The sequence below is a fragment of the Mercenaria mercenaria genome, chromosome 1 (assembly GCF_021730395.1).
Source record: "Mercenaria mercenaria strain notata chromosome 1, MADL_Memer_1, whole genome shotgun sequence".
Classification (NCBI taxonomy): Eukaryota; Metazoa; Mollusca; class Bivalvia; order Venerida; family Veneridae; genus Mercenaria; species Mercenaria mercenaria.
The window spans coordinates 84,506,034-84,525,513 of record NC_069361.1 but is presented as its reverse complement, the minus strand read 5'-3'; the positions used below and the strand labels follow the sequence as shown (position 1 = coordinate 84,525,513).

At 36.6% G+C, this 19,480-nt stretch overlaps 1 protein-coding gene across 1 annotated transcript; it reads left to right on the top strand.

The window, feature by feature from the left end:
• Positions 1-14,118: 14,118 nt before the first annotated feature.
• LOC123532004 (uncharacterized) lies at positions 14,119-16,238 on the top strand. The gene has a single exon (XM_045313339.2). It carries the CDS (start codon positions 14,234-14,236, stop codon positions 16,070-16,072), a length of 1,839 nt encoding a protein of 612 aa, XP_045169274.2. The 5' UTR covers positions 14,119-14,233; the 3' UTR covers positions 16,073-16,238.
• The last annotated feature ends 3,242 nt before the right edge of the window (positions 16,239-19,480 follow it).

Sequence of the window (19,480 nt, the reverse complement as noted above, 5' to 3'; positions counted from 1 at the left end):
AGGGGGCATAATTTGGCCAAAATGAAGGTCAGAGTTATGGGACTTGGTGCTATCAACTAGTTTTATAACCCCGAAGACACATGTCAAGTTTCAATTCAATATCTGCATTAGTTTTGGAGACAGTAACTTGCATGTAAAACTTTAACCAGAATTTTCTAAGTCCAAAAGGGGGCATAATTTGCTCAAAATACATGTTAGAGTTATGGAACTTGACCCAGTGAGGTTGGTAATTGACCTAGAAAAAGAATTAATAAGTTTCAAAGCTATATACCTTTAAATGATAGCTGTATGTACTTGCATGCAAAAACTTAACCAAGGTGTGACGCCGACGCCGACGCTGACGCCAGGGTGAGTAGAATACCTAGACTATTCTTCGAATAGTCGAGCTAATAATAGAAATTCTTATTAGAAATCACCCTTACAGAAGCAAGCCTCTGTGGCGTACATGCTGCGTATTTGCTGTGTATATGCCGCAAACACAGTAGTACGCCAGAGGAGTACATTTTACATACACCGCATGCTGCGTACATGCTGCGTACAATTTCGATGAGTACACAGCATGTACGCAAGAGGTCACTAGTACACTTCAAGTACGCAGCACAGACTCTGAAAATTTAAGGAGTACACTGCATGTACGCAGGAGGGACTTGTACAAGAGAATAGTACACTGCATGTACACCGCAGATACTTTGAAATTTGTGCAGTACACTTCATATACGCGGGAAAGACTTGTACAATTTCTTTTGGCATTTATACTTAGTTTTTTTTTTTATAAGTTAAAGTCTGAAGTAAACTTCATATATGCGAGAGGGACTTGTTCATTTTCTTTTGGTGTTTATACTTTGAATATTTTTAGGTAAAAGTCTGAAGTACACTTCATGCAGGAAGGATTTGTACATTTTTTTTTTTTTGGAAGCAAGAACTCCAAGTAACTTTTATCTTAATAGCATAGAATAGTTCAGATTACCGGTATTCTAACAATGAAAATTTGCCAAACTATTTGCAATGTTCATTTGTGAAGCTTACATCTTAGTGATTTCTGAGCTGCACCTTGCATGCAGTGTAAAAATATATTCTTTTTCATTTTGAATTAATCCTGGAGCTTTCTAACTTGGATAATTGAAAAGCCTTATTTGAACTTCGTTGCATTACATTTTGTAATACATGAAATAATTACCAAGATAATGCCTCAACAGCGCCCAAATGAGAAGAATTAATAGCTCTTTCTGTTATTTGAATACTCTTAAGCAAAACACCATTCTATCATGTTTTATAAAGGCTTTAATGCTCATTATGTTAACTCATTAAGGCCTCACCAAATTAAAAAGTTGTTCATCGGATTTGCCGCTCGTATATTTTCAGAACGTTTTTGGCTAATTGCGCTTGCCCCATTGGAAAAAATCAATCCGAAATATTTTGGTGCGCTACTTTTTACGGACGTAAAAGTGTATAAATGCTTATATAATTCCAGTCCTAGATTGTTCTCAGATGGATTTTAATCAAAATAAATACATACTACACACACATCGTCTATAATAAATCATAACACTTATATTTAGTTGCATTAAAGTTGTTTCCCCTTGATGCAGTTACGCCATTTTCTTCAAATGTTTACCAAATTACATGCTACAAAAATTGATTTATTTCACTGAAAAGTGGATGAAGAAAAGCATACTAATTTATTTGATAACATCAATCTACATTATTTTGGTAAGGGTAAATACTTATTGATGCATGTCACTTAACTTTTTTCTGTTTTTTTTCTGTCCAAATGATCAGCATTTGCATACGAAAGTTGGTGGGGTAAGGAATTTACATTATCACAGCAGTTTCACCACAAGAGTACACAGCATGTATGCAGCAGGAGTACACAGCATGTACGCCGCAGGACTCGGGCCAGGAGTACACAGCATGTACGCCGCAGGGGTAGTACACCGCAGGCTCATTTGCATGTAAAAAGTGTATGTGCCACGTACATACTGCGTACTATTTCCCGCATACTAAATTCCTCCAGCGTACATCCCGTGTACTATGTAGTCCACAGCATGTATGCAGCAAGTAGTACGCGGCAGAGCTCATTTGCATGTCAAAAGTGTACTACAAACGTACTATCGGTGTATGTGCGGTGTATATCCTGCATACTATTTAAAGCTCTTGATTTCAGTACACTTCATGTACGCATCATATACGCTGTATGTACACAGCAAGAGTACGCAGCAGGCCTTTTTCTTCTGTAAGGGCAGTGACCTCAATTAAACAATTTTAAGCACAAATATTGATGTGGAACTTTATGCAGAAAATTGAGAGATACATAATTTTGACAGATCGTGAAAACTGATGACAAAATTTTGCAGATGTAAGGAGAGTCATGACCTAACTAAAAGTCTGCTGACAATCAAAATAATCTGAGTAAATTTGGGAAGGGTCACCCAAAGATAATTCATGTGAAAACATTTTAAAATTGGGCAAGCTGTTTCTGATAAATGTTTTTTGTTTTGAAATCCTGAAAAAGTGACCTGATGATCTGGCAGCCGTGTTTTTTTACAAATAAGAGAAATTTGAAAAATCTTGGTAGGCTGTCACTCAAGGAACATTTCTGTGAACATAATTTAAAACTAGTGATGCTTTTGAGAAAAGCGCATGTCTCCCACAACTGCCTTGTTTGTCTGGATTGTTCAGACGAATGGTTCCTATAAAAAATGTCTAGTTTCTCTGGATGGTCTAGACAAGTGGATCCAATTAGATGGTCTGGACGAATGGATCCAATCAGTAACTCAAGGGCCTATTACAACCATAATCAGGCTGCTTTGCCAGAATAAACAACACAATGTCTTCCTCGGCTTCATCTCACACATTTCATTATTTGCCCATGCAAAACAGTTTTTTTCTTACTGTTGTAAGAGGACACTTTTAAAGCAAAACTTGTACTGTATCTATTGCTTAAAACAGGTTGTGATGTAATCCTTTGTTAGTTTTGTCCATTATATAGGTTATTGTACCGGCACGGTTCTATACACAAGATTATTTTACTATACCTGTCCATTATTAACCTGTAACCATCCATTCTTAAAATAATGAATACTTCAAGAATGGACAGGTACAGGTTAATAATGGACAGGTATAGTAACAACCTTGTAAAAAAAAACCTGAAGAGGAACGTATGACGTAAACCCAAATCGCCACACAAATTATCAGTCAAACGACAAGAGCTGTCGGAGGACTGCAACGCTCGACTATTCAACAGCCTTGTCAATTGAATGAATACAAAAGTTGAAAAAGGGGCATAATTTTGTAAAATGCAAAGTAGAGGTATTGAACCTCTGTACTGCATGTCATATCATGACAGTGAACAAGAGTGTGAAGTTTCAATCCTTTCCAATTTGTGGATACTGAGATACCAGCTTACATACAAAAACTTAACAAAAAACTGCTAAGTCAAAGGAGCATAATTTTGTAAAAATGCCAAGTAGAGTTATGGGACCTTCACAGTGCATGTTAGATCATGACAGTGAACAAGTGTGTGAAGTTTCAATCCATTCTAATTAGTGGATACTGAGATATCAGATTACATACAAAAATTTAACCAAAAACTGCTAAGTCGAAAAAGGGGCATAATTTTGAAAAAAAAGAGAGTAGAGTTATGGGACTTGCTTAGTGCATGTCAGATCATGATAGTGAACAAGTATGTGAAGTTTCAATCCATTCCCATTAGTAAGTACTGAGACACCAGCTTACATACAAAACCTTAACCAAAAATTTCTAAGTCGAAAAAGGGGCATAATTTTGTAAAAAAGCAAAATAGAGTTATGGAACCTGTGCAATGTAGATCAGTTCATCACAGTGAATAAGTGTGTGAAGTTTCAATCCATTCCCACAAGTGGTTACTGAGTTACCAGCTTACATACAAAACCTTAACCAAAAATTTCTAAGTCGAAAAAGGGGCATAATTTTGTAAAAAAAGCAAAATAGAGTTATGGAACCTGTGCAATGTAAGTCAGTTTGTCACAGTGAATAAGTGTGTGAAGTTTCAATCCATTCCCACAAGTGGTTACTGAGATACCAGCTTACATACAAAACCTTAACCAAAATCGGGACGCGGACGCGGATGCGGACGCTGACGCATGGGCGAGTGCAATAGCTCACTATTCTATGAATAGTCGAGCTAAAAATCAAACAATGTGCCAAAAGTAATTACGGAATGTTAGTTTAAATCTTCAACCGTTAGAAAGTAATAAAGTCCTCTTTGTGTACTCCTAAATTGCAATAGAAAACTAGAAAATGCTTTTGTAAACAAGAGTGCAAGAATGTCACAATATACGCCCGTCACAGCAAATTTCTTTACTCTAGCACCTGTATTTGCAAATGGAATTTTAATTTTGTAGTTGTTTAGTAATAACTAAGTGTTTTGTTTTTCTAAGTCCACAAAAAAACTCCTTACCAGGTAGAGATACCTTAAAATACACCTAAAATTGGAAAGTAACATCTATGTTGTACCACAGAAAAGTGGTCTTGGTTTTTCCCTACGGTCAATTATAAAAAAGTTACAATATAAGTTACCGTATATATCCGGCCATACGTCGACTTCGGCCATAAGACGAGAGCCTACTCTGGATAAAAAATCTTAGATTTTCAACTTGCCCCGACCATAAGTCGAGGGATGGATAGTTCTAGCATTTTAAAAACTGCTATGGCACAAAATACTGTGAAAAAAATGTTTCTATCAAGTTATCTTTATAATTTCGCTCACGATTTTGTTACGTTTCCTCGATAAATTATTACTGCCACAATATTGTTAAAGCATACTGTTAGTTTTACAGCAAAGGCATATATAATTGAAGAAACAAAAATAAAAAATAAAATTTTCCTTTATTTTATTTCCTTTTATGACCAATACATGTGTTTATAACGATAGTCAAACATTTGTTAATTACAGTACAAACAAGCATTAAAATACGCGATTTATCTAGCACCATTAATAAGCGTGAAAAATAACTAAGTGAAAAAAATCAATAATCAGACACATGAACAAAATTATAGATTTGTAGTTCTACCTACGTTTCAGTGGTTTATCCATTAGTTATTAAAATCCATCAGACTCACTAACAGAATCACTATCGAGTATTCTCTGCCAGTAATGACACTAAATCACAGGGATCAAGACCCTCTTTGCCCTCTTTCATAAATTAATGATTCATTTACTTAAAAAAAAAACCCTGATAAAATGCAATAAAACTGTCAACAACACTCAGATGAAAAATCAATGCAGTTGCAGCAAATTATGTTGTCTTCTCCCCGCCCTCCGCTGTCAATCAAACTGCCCTTTATAGCCAACCAAAGATCGATAAAGGGCCACTGTTTTTCAGTGAGACATGACATTTATCTCGGCATACTTCAAAACAACACCTGGGATGTTGTTTACAACTTGTCAAGACAGTGAAGGTCTTTTGAAGCTGTAAATTTCAAAGCAAAGGGGAGTTGTACATTTGAAGGCTGTAAGCGGTTAGAATTAATTGATTTAAATTGGCTCTAATTAGCGAGATTGAAAATGTGGCAGTGTATCGATCAGTCTAAGTGTACTATTAAACTGTTAATTGTTTGCCGATTGTGACAATAGGTGGTAAGATAATTAATGCCCCTCGGCATGTATCATTCGTTAGGCATCAGAATGAAATCAAGTTCTTAATTCAAACCAAAACTCTTGATTTGTAACGATCTGTTAAACTTTATAAATCAGATGGCCAGTAATTATCGGCAATTTGTGAGATGCCTCCTGTCAGTTTTGTTGTTCACAGTTTGATCTCGGTTAAAGGTAATAGTCGATCTTTTATTAGTATAATAAAATTTACGATTTTTTCATTTTTTTTTTCAAAATACAATTAACTTTAAATAAAACTAATTTTGTTTAGTTACGGAACGTAACGGCAATCGTTGTTTTTAGCCTAGACAGTTTAAGTGCGCAAAGAGTAGTTTCCCTCTATCAAAATGGCGAAAATCATAATAAACTTATTAGAATGCCTTATATGCGCTGTGTTCGATCCGAAAATGGATAGAGGATCATGACTGCGTTTAGTTATGCAGCCAAAAGTCGACCCTTGACTTCAGAGCTAATAATTTGGTCAAAAAACCTCGACGTATGGCCGGAAATATACGGTATTTATAGTAACAACTAAGGGAAGTTAATCTTAAAAAAAAAAAAAAAAAAAAAAAAAAAAAAAAAAAATCAAAAAAAAAATTGTAAGTCCACACAAAAATCTTTACCAGGTAGAGACTGGTCAAAATACACCTCAAAATTGGATGTAGCATGCATGTTGTACTACAGAAAAGTGGTCTCGATTTTTCCCTACGACTAGTAATGAAAAAGTTACAATATAAGCTATTTATAGTAACAACAAAGGGAAGTAATTCTAAAGAAGGGAACTGCGCATGACACTTCGTCTCATGATGGTGTATAGTTGTGTCAAGTTACATCAAAATCCCTCTATGCATGAAGAAGAAATGCTTCGGACAAAGTCATTCTTGTATCTGACCTTTGGCCTCTAAGTGTGACCTTGACCTTAGACCTAGGGACCTGGTTCTTGCGCATGACACTACGTCTTGTGGTGGTGAACATTTGTGCCAAGTTATATCAAAATCCCTCTATGCATGAAGAAGAAATGCTCCGGACAAGGTTTTCATTCTTGTATCCTTTGACCTCTAAGTGTGACCTTGACCTTAGACCTAGAGACCTGGTTCTTGCGCATGACACTCCGCCTCATGGTGGTGAACATTTGTGCCAAGTTATATCAAAATCCCTCTATGCATGAAGAAGAAATGCTCCGGACAAAGTTTTCATTCTTGTATCCTTTGACCTCTAAGTGTGACCTTGACCTTAGACCTAGAGACCTGGTTCTTGCGCATGACACTCCGCCTCATGGTGGTGAACATTTGTGCCAAGTTATATCAAAATCCCTCTATGCATGAAGAAGAAATGCTCCGGACAAAGTTTTCATTCTTGTATCCTTTGACCTCTAAGTGTGACCTTGACCTTAGACCTAGGGACCTGGTTCTTGCGCATGACACTCCTTCTCATGATGATGAACAATTGTGCCAACTTTAATCAAAATCCCTCTATGCATGAAGAAGATATGCTCCGGACAAAGTCATTCTTGAATTTGACCTTTGACCTCCAAGTGTGACCTTGACCTTAGACCTAGGGACCTGGTTCTTGCGCATGACACTCCGTCTCATGATGGTGAACAACTGTGCCAAGTTTCATCAAAATCCCTTCATGCATGTAGAAGATATGCTCCGGACAAGGTCTGTGGACGCCGCCCGCCCGCCCGCCCGCCCGCCCGCCCGCCAGGGGCGTTCCCATAATACGTCCCGTTTTTCAAACGGGCGTATAAAAAGCGCATGTCTCCCCCAATGCAAAGTCCTATAGGCAAGAAGTCAATAGGGGTCAGGAGCAAAAGTCAAAGAGACACTGATGGTTGGCTGCAAGTCCAATCATCCTATTAAGTTTCAACATTGTAGGTCAAGTGGTTCTCAAGTTATTTCCAAAAAATGATTTTACATGAACAGGCCACTGTGGCCTTGACCTTTAATAGACTGACCCCAAAATCAATAGGGGTCATCTACTCTGCATGTTCAATCATCCTATGAAGTTTCAACATTCTGGGTCAAGTGGTTCTCAAGTTATTGATCGGAACTGGTTATCAATGTTCAGGCCCCTGTGGCCTTGACCTTTAACAGAGTGACCCTAAAATCATTAGGGGTCATCTACTCTGTATGACCAATCATCCTATGAAATTTCATCATTCTGGGTCAAGTGGTTCTCAAGTTACTGACCGGAAATGGTTTTCAATGTTCAGGCCCCTGTGACCTTGACCTTTCACAGAGTGACCCCAAAATCGTTAGGGATCATCTACTCTGCATGACCAATCATCCTATTAAGTTTCAACATTCTGGGTCAAGTGGTTCTCAAGTTACTGACCGGAAATGGTTTTCAATGTTCAGGCCCCTGTGACCTTGACCTTTAATGGAGTGACCCCAAAATCGATAGGGGTCATCTACTCTGCATGTACAATCATCCTATGAAGTTTCAACATTCTGGGTCAAGTGGTTCTCTAGTTATTGATCGGAAATGGTTTTCCATGTTCAGGCCCCTGTGACCTTGACCTTTGACAGAGTGACCCCAAAATCAATAGGGGTCATCTACTCTTCATGATCAATCATCATATGAAGTTTCAACATTCTGGGTCAAGTGGTTCTCAAGTTACTAACCGGAAATGGTTTTCAATGTTCAGGCCCCTGTGACCTTGACCTTAAATGGAGTGACCCCAAAATCGATAGGGGTCATCTACTCTGCATGTACAATCATCCTATGAAGTTTCAACATTCTGGGTCAAGTGGTTCTCTAGTTATTGATCGGAAATGGTTTTCCATGTTCAGGCCCCTGTGACCTTGACCTTTGAAAGAGTGACCCCCAAAATCAATAGGGGTCATCTACTCTTCATGACCAATCATCCTATGAAGTTTCAACATTCTGGGTCAAGTGGTTCTCAAGTTACTGACCGGAAATGGTTTTCAATGTTCAGGCCCCTGTGACCCTGACCTTTAATAAAGTGACCCCAAAATCGATAGGGGTCATCTACTTTGCATGTACAATCATCCTATGAAGTTTCAACATTCTGGGTCAAGTGGTTCTCTAGTTATTGATCGGAAATGGTTTTCCATGTTCAGGCCCCTGTGACCTTGACCTTTGACAGAGAAAATCAATAGGGGTCATCTACTCTTCATGATCAATCATCCTAAAAAGTTTCAACATTGTGGGTCAAGTGGTTCTTAAGTTACTGACCGGAAATGGTTTTCAATGTTCGGGCCCCTGTGACCTTGACCTTTAATGGAGTGACCCCAAAAACAATAGGGGTCGTCTACTCCAGCAGCCCTACAACCCTATTAAGTTTGAAGGTTCTAGGTCAAATGGTTCTCCAGTTATTGCTCAGAAATGAAGTGTGACGGACGGACGGACGGACGGACAGGGCAAAAACAATATGTCTCCTGGGGGAGACATAAATATCGCAGATATACACCTGGTATGGCATTTTCAGTCAAAAATAGATGAAAATAGGAAACGTAATGTAAAAACAAGAGCTGTCGGAGGACAGCAACGCTCGACTATTCAACAGCCTTGTCAATTGAATGAATATTAAAGTCGAAAAGGGGGCATAATTTTGTAAAATTACAAAAAGGGTTATTGAACCTGTACAATGCATATCAGCTCATGACAATGGACAAATGTGCAAGTTTCAATCCATTCCCATTAGTGGGTACTGAGATACCAGCTTGCATACAAAAATTTAACCAACAGCTGTTTAGTCGAAAAACGGGCATACTTTTGTAAAAATACAAAGTAGAGTTATGGAACATGAGCACTGCATGTCAGATCATCAAAATGAACAAGTGTGTGACGTTTCGATCTATTTCCATTAGTAGGTACTGAAATATCAGCTTACATATAAAACCTTAATAAAAAATTATACAAAATAGAGTTATGGAACCTGTGCAGTGTAAGTCAATTTATCACAATGAATATGTGTGTGAAGTTTCAATCCATTCTCACAAGTGGTTACTGAGACACCAGCTTACATACAAAAGCTTAACCGAATCGGGACGCCGACGTGGACATCGACACATGGATGAAATAAAAAAGTGGAAAACCACAGGTCGCCTAACACAACATAAACGAAAATGTTGCAGGCTCAGTCTGATTGAGCCTGTTCATGGACGGTAGTGGAAGTGCAAGCTACCGTCCATGCCCTCTAGCCCCAGGTTTAGCAGAACTCAACATGTTACACATGTTAAAAGTACCAGAATGTAATTTAGAGTGCAAATCCATGAAAAGCGGCGTATAGTCCCCAGATAAAATAATGGCTGTGCCCAAAACGAGAAAACAGTGGACAGAATTAAACAATCTGGAGTCCAATAGCTCCACCTATTTTTTGAATAATTGAGCTAAAACACATAATTTTTCTTTCTTTTTCAAATGCTGCAGACCTATCTTTCTCATGCAGTGTTCGTGTAAAATTGGTTAAATTTGTGCCATAACTGACATTCGTTGCAGTCCTACCAAGAAATGTGCAATTTCACCTTTCTACTACAAAGACAAAAAAAAAAAGAAAAAAAAAAAAAAAAAAAAAAAACAACGTCAATTTTCCCTAAAGTTTTACTGCACGTTTCGGTATTGCCAGAAAATTTGGCCGAAATGATCTTCAGATTGAACTTGAATACAACTGTCTTGCAATAACGATGCTATTTATTGTAATAACGAAATATTTTCTCCAAAAAACAAGATATGAGTCATTACGAGTAAATATCTCATGTGATACGGATAAATTTCTTCTAATAAGATTGAAAGAATATTTCGTAATTATGGTGGCTGATTTCTGCCATCTCGTTCTGGCATGTTAGCGCGTTTGCAGGGCACCCGCTGAGAACACCAGGATGGCAGGACGACAATTATACGCGCCAAGATGACAAACAAAAGGCATTTGTCGTTCTGGCGGGGGCGCCAACCCGCTAAATTGGGAAGTTGTCGTCCTGGCGTTCTGGCGTCTTAGCGCTCTGGCGTCTTAGCGCATTTGCAGGGCGCCAAGACGCCAACACGCCAGGACGAGAATTATACGCGCCAAGACGACAAAATCCTTATTTGTCGTTTTGGCGCTTTCACTTGTTGTCTTGACGTGTTGGCGCTCTGCAAACGCGCTAAGACGCTAGAACGCCAACTTTCCAATTTAGCGTGTTGGCGCCCCCACCAGAAGGACAAATGCCTTGTTTGTCGTCTTGGCGCGTATAATTGTTGTCCTGGCGTTCTGGCGCCCTGCAAACGCGCCAACACGCCAGAACGAGATGGCAGAAATCAGCCACCATACGTAATTACAAGATAAGAACGATTGTTTTCTAATAACGATATAAAATACATATACATACATTTTAGAATGTCTTCACCTGGACCCTTCATTTATTAAATTACTTAATTTATATAAAACTGCAAACTCAGCACAAACAAGGCATGGGCAACTATACATCATAAGGCCAAGTTTAATTTTACTTTTTGTAAAGGTACTTCAAATCATTCATGAATATGACAAAACGAGATATGTTAGAAACTTTCCTAAGAATCAGCACTGAATATCATTAGTGTTTAAAAAAACTTTTAATTGCAATAAATATTTATATGCAATCTAATTTAAACTCCATTTGACTTGGTATTTTTATTTAGCACAGAGACACAAATCAATGAATTATCTTTGCCTCAAAGAGGACAATATTAGAGACATTATATAATATCACGACAATCTTGATTTTTTTGTGAGGACCGTGTTTTAAGTCAGAGAAAAGCCTCAAACTATCCATTATGTGAAAGAAAGGACAATCTCGGTGCGTTGCACCTCAATTTGTCCATTCTTTCACATAATGGACAGTTTTCGGCTTTTCTCCTTTACATAATGACAAAAAACAGTTTAGCATTTACCTTGAAAAATGACACCTAAATGAAATGACTTATCACCAAGTTTATCACCATGCAGTTAGTTCATTGTTCCTTAACCTGTGTCATATGGGTGCATAGACAAATACCTCGTAGGGTTATTCGATGATTGATCTGGTATTACTGTTGTTTGCATATCTGATAACAAAATTAAAAATCTTTCCCCCAAATGTGCAGTATTAATACAGATACCGTTAGTTATTTGAAGAAAACAGAACCAGTCCAGTTCATATATTAAACAAGATGGCCTTAGGTTGCTCACCTGAATAACACACCATAACAGTGTAAACATATTTTACCTAGTGATTTCATGAACACAAATATTCTGACCAATTTTCATTAAGATTGGACAAAAAAAATGTGGCTTCTTGAGTGTAAACAAGCATTTTCATTGATTTGACCAAGTGACCTAGTTTTTTTAACCCACATGACCCAGATTAAAACTTGTCCAAAACTCCATGAAAACAAACATTTTGACAAAGTTTCGGGAAGATTGGAGCAAAAAAGTGGCCTCTAGAGTGTATACAAGCTTTTCCTTTGATTTGACCAAGTGACCTAGTTTTTGACCCCACATGACCCAGATCTGAAATCACCCAAGACTTCAAAACAAACATTCTGACCAAATTTTCCGAAGATAGAATCAAAAATGTGTCCCCTAGGGTGTAAACAAGCTTATTCTTTGATTTGACCTGGTGATCTAGTTTTTGACCCCACATGACCCAGATCTGAAATCACCCAAGACTTCAAGAACAAACATTCTGACCAAATTTTCCGAAGATAGAATAAAAAATGTGCCCCCTAGGGTGTAAACAAGCTTATTCTTTGATTTGACCTGGTGACCTAGTTTTTGACCCCACATGACCCAGATAAAAATTCATGTGGTATAACATGCAGACAATTTGTTTGTTTGTTTTGGGTTTAACACCATTTTTCAACAGTATTTCAGTCATGTAACGTCGGGTAGTAAACCTAACCAGTGTTCCTGGATTCTATACCAGTACAAACCTGTTCTCCGCAAGTAACTACCAACTTGCCCACATGAATCAGAGGTGGGGGACTAATGATTTCAGACACAATGTCGTTTATCAAATAGTCACGGAGAACATACATTCTGACCAAATTTCATGCACATCAAATGAACACGAGTATTAACAAGCTTTTCCTTTGATTTTTTGACCCCTTATGACCCAGTTTTGAACTTAGCTTATGAATCATCAAGATAAACATTCTGACCAAGTTTCATGAAAATAGGGTCATAAATGTGGCCTCAAGAGTGTTAACAAGCTTTTCCTTTGATTTGACCAGGTGACCAAGTTTTTGATCCCATATGATCCAGTTTTGTACTTGGCCTAGAAATCATCAAGATAAACATTCTGACCAAGTTTCATGAAGATAGGATCATAAATGTGGCCTCTAGGTTGTTAACAAGCTTTTCCTTTGATTTGACCTGAAGACCTAGTTTTTGACCCGCCATGATCCAGTTTCAATCCAGACCTAGAAATCATCAAGATTATCAGTCTGTGCAAGTCTGTATCAAATCAAAGCATAAATGAAACATCTATATGGCTAAAAGGGCCAAAATAGAAAATTTTGCTCCTTTCAGGGGCAGTTACTCTAGAATCCATGATGGAATCTAGCCGGTTTTCAAAAGGAACCAAGATCTTATTGTGACTTAACTTGTGTGTAAGTGTGGTTAAAATCAAATATAAAATGTCACTTCTATCATGTTCACAAGGTAAAAATTAACAAATTTTGGCTCTTTCAGGGGTCAATCAGGGGCCATAACTCTGGAACCTATGATTGGATCTCAGAGATTCATCATGGAATCCAAGTTTTATTGTTGTTAAAGATATTTTACAAGTTTGTATCAAATCAAACCATAAATGAAGTCTCTATATGGCTGCAAAAGCCAAAATAGCAAATTCTGACCCTTTAAGGGGCCATAACTATAGAACCCATGATGGGATCTGGCGATCACAAAAGCTCACCCTGTCATCTAAAACAATGTTTAAATTTAAAAAAAGAAACAACTTCTGCTGCCAGTGTGCAGCAGAGGACCAGTCTCTTTTTTTCTTCAAAACAACATTGTCTCCGTTTTTTCTTCAAAACAACATGTCTCCATAGATCTGCCACCAATAACATAACTAATCTCCTATATCACCTTATCAGTTATTAAACTAAAATATCTTGCAGACATTTATAGTTATCACAGGATCTACATTTTGTGGAGGGGCAGAGGGACAAACAGACAGACAGATCTCAAACCTACAGTCCCTCAACCCTTCCTAGTCAAAACAGGTATGGGTCTAATACACTAGACAAGTCACAACTCATAAGTAGTAGTTGATACTACAACCTTTGCAAATGCATACAGTGTTATTATATATTTTGAAAGCCACTGGTAAAATAAAGTGAAAAATTGCTCCTTGTACTTATGTCAAGTAAAACTCGTGTTTCATAATGGCCTTGTATTAGATCTGTGTAGAGTTCAGAACACAGATAGAAATTTTACAAGTTTTTACCTCAGATGGGACTAAAAAGGCTTTGAAAATTAACTGTACTTGTGTGTCAAAAAAATTATGATACCTGCATGTTGTGCATGTATTTGCATAATTTTGAATTTGGCAAGGAAACTAAATTTACTCTGAAAAATGGTTAGCCGGTTAACATGAATCAAGTACAAATGCATGCTATACTGTAAAGACAATGGAGGCTGGTGCTAAAAGGTGTGATTCAGAAGGTGTATCATGTGACCTCTGTGGAAAAGAAAAAGCTGTTACTGCATTCTGTGTGGATTGTAAGGATTTGATATGTGAGAAATGTTTTGCACATAACTGCCTTCCAGAACCATTGAAACATCATAGACTAATGCAAAGACATAAAATGCCAAAGATGACAGATGGCACATACGTCTATGAAAAATGTGACAAACACAATGGCGAGACTAAAAAATTCTATTGCGAAGTTCATAGAGAAATTTGCTGCCGCAAATGTATTTCAACACTACATAAACGTTGTAATATAAGAAACCTTGGGGATGTGATAGCCGAAAAGGACAAAGAATCAAAAGAAAATCTTAAGATGGTAGAAAATTTACTCAGAAGGCAGGAAGAGGAAGTTGAAGATAAGGTGAAGTCTAGTGAAAGATATGTTAAAGCTGCCCTTGAACAATTAGACAAACATAGACATAAAATCAATAAACATTTTGATAAGTTGAAAAAAGAAATAGAAGAAGAAGCAAATAACACAAAGAAGAAGAATAAAAAGAAAATGAACAACCTAAAAGATACATGTGCAGCTATGCAAAATGATATTGAGGAAATAAAAGTTGAAATCTTTGGACAAGAAAATAGAAGGAAAAGTAAACAAAGTTTTGCTGATGTAAATGCAAACTATTGGCAAGTTGACCATCTGAAATCTAAACTGGAAAGAATACAAACTCAGACTAAAATAAAGAAAGTGAAATTTTGCCAAAGCAGAATGTCCACCTCTATTACCTTAAGGAAGGACATACTTGGCTATTTGCAAATATATGAAGAGCAAAATGATGATGACAATGATGGTAACCAAGACAACGCTGATAATAACATGGGCAACAATGATGATGGTAATGAAGACAGTAAAAGTAATAGTCCTTGCAAAAATTGTGAAACTGGAAACATGCTTGATTGCCAAAAGTACCAAGAAATAGAGCTTCCTAAGCTGCTGCAAACATCAGAAACAACTGTAGCCATCTTAGATTATTACCAAAGTAAGGTCAGTCTTCACACAAAAAGTAACCCAAAACATTGTGCCAATGTCCTCTTTTCAACTGGTCCTTGGGACTTTACAAAGATTGAAGAAAACACATTAGCAGTAACACTACCACATGAAAGAAAAATAAAATTCCTACATGTTCATAATGGAATAAAGGAAGCAGATGAAATACAAACTCCAGGATTCTGTAGAAGCATTGCATATGTCTGTAACTCTGATGGTAACTCTGATGGTAACTTTCTTGTGGTGACATTCACAGAGCCTGCAGGTCTGAAACTACTCTGCAAATCTGGCGAAGTCTTAAGAGATATCCCAATGATAGAAGCTGGAAAAACCCTGTTTAGAGCACCATCATCAGTGGCTGTGGCAGAAAGAACAATTTTTGTAACAGATCCAGTAATGAATACAGTGACAAGAATGGCCACAGATAGAAAAAAAATTGGCAAAATTGAGGAGATTCTGAGGCACAATGATTTGATTCATCCATCATTTGTCTCTTACTCAAATAACAGGCTGCTTATATCATTGCGCAAAGGTTTAGAATTCTTTTCTACAACATGTGATTTCACAAACATTGAGACTAAAAGCTGTACAGATGACAATGTTTACTTTCTTGGTAGAACACAAGCAACAGATTTTAACAATGTGGAAATTCATGGCATTGCTATTCATGATAGCAACATTGATGATAGACACAGAAGTAATGCAGATGAAGTAAGGTTATCGAGTGATATAGATGAGGATTGGCCAAGAGAAATTTCACGAAGAAAACAATGTATTGTTTCATAACAGTGACATCAGCCTTAGAAACTATAAAACATAAGTTTCATCTTGTGACAAACAAAAATACAAAAATGTATATCAAACAAGGGAACATTTTTAAACAAAAATATTTTTCTGCTGACTGATTTTAAAAAAATGTTTAAGGCATGAAAGAAACTAACTGTACTAATTAGCGATTGATTATTTATGTAATGGTGGCCCTATTTAGCGTCAACAGGACACTAATTTCATAGATGTAACCAATCTCTGTATATTCATAAAGTTCAAAATGATACTGTAAAAGCAGAAATTTTTGCAAGGGTTTAAATTTCGCTATACATTGTATTCCCATGGCCCTACATATCCCAAAAATTGATTCTCACGTAAATATTCACCATTAGTATAATTCAAATTCAAGAAGGATACCATTTTTACAATTTTGCGAATATTAAACCTCGCGAACATACTCAAAATTTCAAATTCGCAAAATTTTGACTCAGCAAAAATATGTGCTTTTACAGTAAATGAAGCTTCTACTGTGTTCACTATGTTTTTTCTATGATCTGACCTAGTAACCTTACTTGTTTTCCAACATACCTAAGTAATATTCAGACATGACCAGGCACTAAAATTATAGAAAAAGTTCAATGAAGATATAACTAATTTAACAGCAGACTCGTGATGAAAGAGACCAAAATATTGCTTAAAAAAGAGTATGTAACTCCAGCTAAATTGGTCCTGTCTAGCTAATAGGTATCCACATTGTGTATAAATACGATTATGGTTTGTGAAGAAATGAAATTGCTGGAGTATTAAACACCATTTTCTTCATTACTTCTGGGGCTGTTAATTCAATTAAGCAATCTTGCCAAATTTTTAACTTGTGCTATATCTTGTGACAATATAAATTCCATGTAAGTTTCATGAATACTGCTGAAAAAATATTCCCTCTTATGTGTAAAAAATGTGAAATAAGGCAATTCAAACTAATTCAAGGGCAACAACTCTGATGTAACAAGAGCAATCTCTGCTCATTATCACAGAATCAAGTTATGATTTGTATCCATGATTAATGATACAGCAAGAGTATGAAAAGGCAACTGCTTCAGCCTAGCAAACAAATTGGAACAAGCCTCATATTTATTTAGCAGGAAAATAAACATAGTGTTAAAAAAGTTTGTATCTTTTACCTTTTACTGTAATATAAAAATCTTAAATTAAGCCTTACAGATATCATACCATTTTTAGGAATTAACTTAATATATTGCGCGTTTTATTCGACCTGGCGGAGCGGAGTTAATCTCTGACTTATGCAAATAATGGTAATCTCAAAAAACGAGCAAAATAGGTAGAACAATATAATTGTTAAAGTCCGTAATCTTTGGTAACCAACAACTAAAATTCAACGCTACAATAGTTACAATGTAAGGTAGATGGCCACTGAATAAGAAATCAGGTTCCCGAATATACTACATATCCTGCACAATAATGCAGTGGACCGTCGCGAAACCCCGCCCTGCCAAGTCAATTAAAACACACAATAACCTCATTCACAATTCTTTGCAATTTCCAGTCATAACCTGTTAAGTTAATATTGATTAATAGATTGATGTATTGAACAATTATCTCTGCAACAATTTCTATTTAGAACATAAGGGGACACAAATTTATAAACGTTTATAAGATAGAGTTTTTCTTGCAGTGAGACACTTCCTCTCCTTGCTATCTATACCAGATGCCAACTGTCAATATATATATTAAAAGTTTCATCAAATTCTGTTCTATAGTTGCAACACTGGAAGAAGGACTGATGGTGTTAAATATGCAATCTTATCCATTATCAGCCTTGTTCTAGACCTTGTCTGTGTCCTTGTTTTGTGTTTAATGCCGTGTTTAAACGTATTTCAGTTATGTAACATTGGGCAGTCAACCTAACCAGTATCCCTGGATTCTGTATCAGTACAAACCTGTTCTCTGTAAGTAACTGCCAACTTCCCCCATATGAACCAGCGATGGAGGACGAATGATTTCAGACACAATGTCTTTTATCAAATTGTAATGGAGAACATATGGCCTGCCAGTGGACAGAACTTGTGACCCTGCTATCCGTAGATCTGCGCTCTCCCTACTGAGCTAAGCAGAAGAGTTTCTATAGACCTTGTAGCCATACACATCCTGTATTAGTTTCATGAGGATTGCCCAAGAAATGAGGTCTTCATTGAGTTTAGAATATAAATAATAACAACTTTATTGAAATAGCAGTCACTCTAGTCTTAAGAAAACAATCTTGTTCATCATCATTCTGGTATGAGTGAGATCAGATGGATATGAGCATTCTATATAGGTTTTATAAAGACTGCTAAAAAAGGTAGTTGTTGCAATTTTGATTAATTAAATGGTCATAACTCTGGTGTTACTGCAATTTGCCCAGTATTAAAATTACTCAAAAGTTAGTGGCCATTAAATTCTGTGCAAAGCTTTATGAAGATTGCTCAAGAGCTGTAGCTGTCACAATTTTGTTTAATTCAAGGGTTATAACTCTGGTGTGACTACAACTACTACAGCAATCTTGGACAGTATTAAACTGGATCCAGATTTTGTGCCATTTACATTCTGTGTAAGCATTATGAAGATTACTCAAGAAACCTGGTTTCTTATGTGTTAACAATGTGAAATATTTTATTCAATTTAAGGTTTATTACTCTTCTGTTCTTTGATAAATAACTATCATTCAAGATATGTTGTTCTCTAGTGTGTTAACAATGTGAAATAGGACATTGTCATCTTATTTAAAAGCTATAACTATAGGGCTACAAATGCAATCATGGACAGAGATCTTGTGACCATAAACATTCTGTGTAATAAAATCTGTAAAAAGATCCTTTGGAAGCAATGCAACCAAGAAGAATAATAGCAGACCCGGTTTGACTGAGTCTGTTCATGAGAGGTAATGAAATATGTAACACCTCTCATGCCCACTAGCACCGGCTTAAGCGGAACTCTATTACACATATGTTGAATGGACTCCATGATCCCAAAGGACCATGAAGTATTGAGCTTCATGAAGTAGGTCTGCAGTGTGTACATCGTAAAACTGTTGAAAGACTGATGGACTAAGGGTAACACGAAAGTTGAAGTGCATATACAATTAAAATGTACGTTATACTGCATACCTACACATACCATTTAATTTGCTGAATGAAACTAATTAACCCTCTTGAAATATTTGGAGGTCTGTTCTTAACCTTGCTTAAGATATTCACAATGCATTTATAAAAAGAATGATAGTGATACATATCTAAAATTCAATTGTAACAGAAGAGCAAACCTTAGAATCATTGTGTAGGATAATGTTACAAACAAAAACTCTTCAACAAGAAATTGAATCTGTACAGCTATAAAGTACAATAAGTTAATGGGAAATAGTGAAACTGT

What these genes read in the sequence shown, in the direction of transcription:
- LOC123532004 (XM_045313339.2), top strand. Translation starts at nt 14,234, where the DNA reads ATGGAGGCTGGTGCTAAAAGGTGTGATTCAGAAGGTGTATCATGTGAC.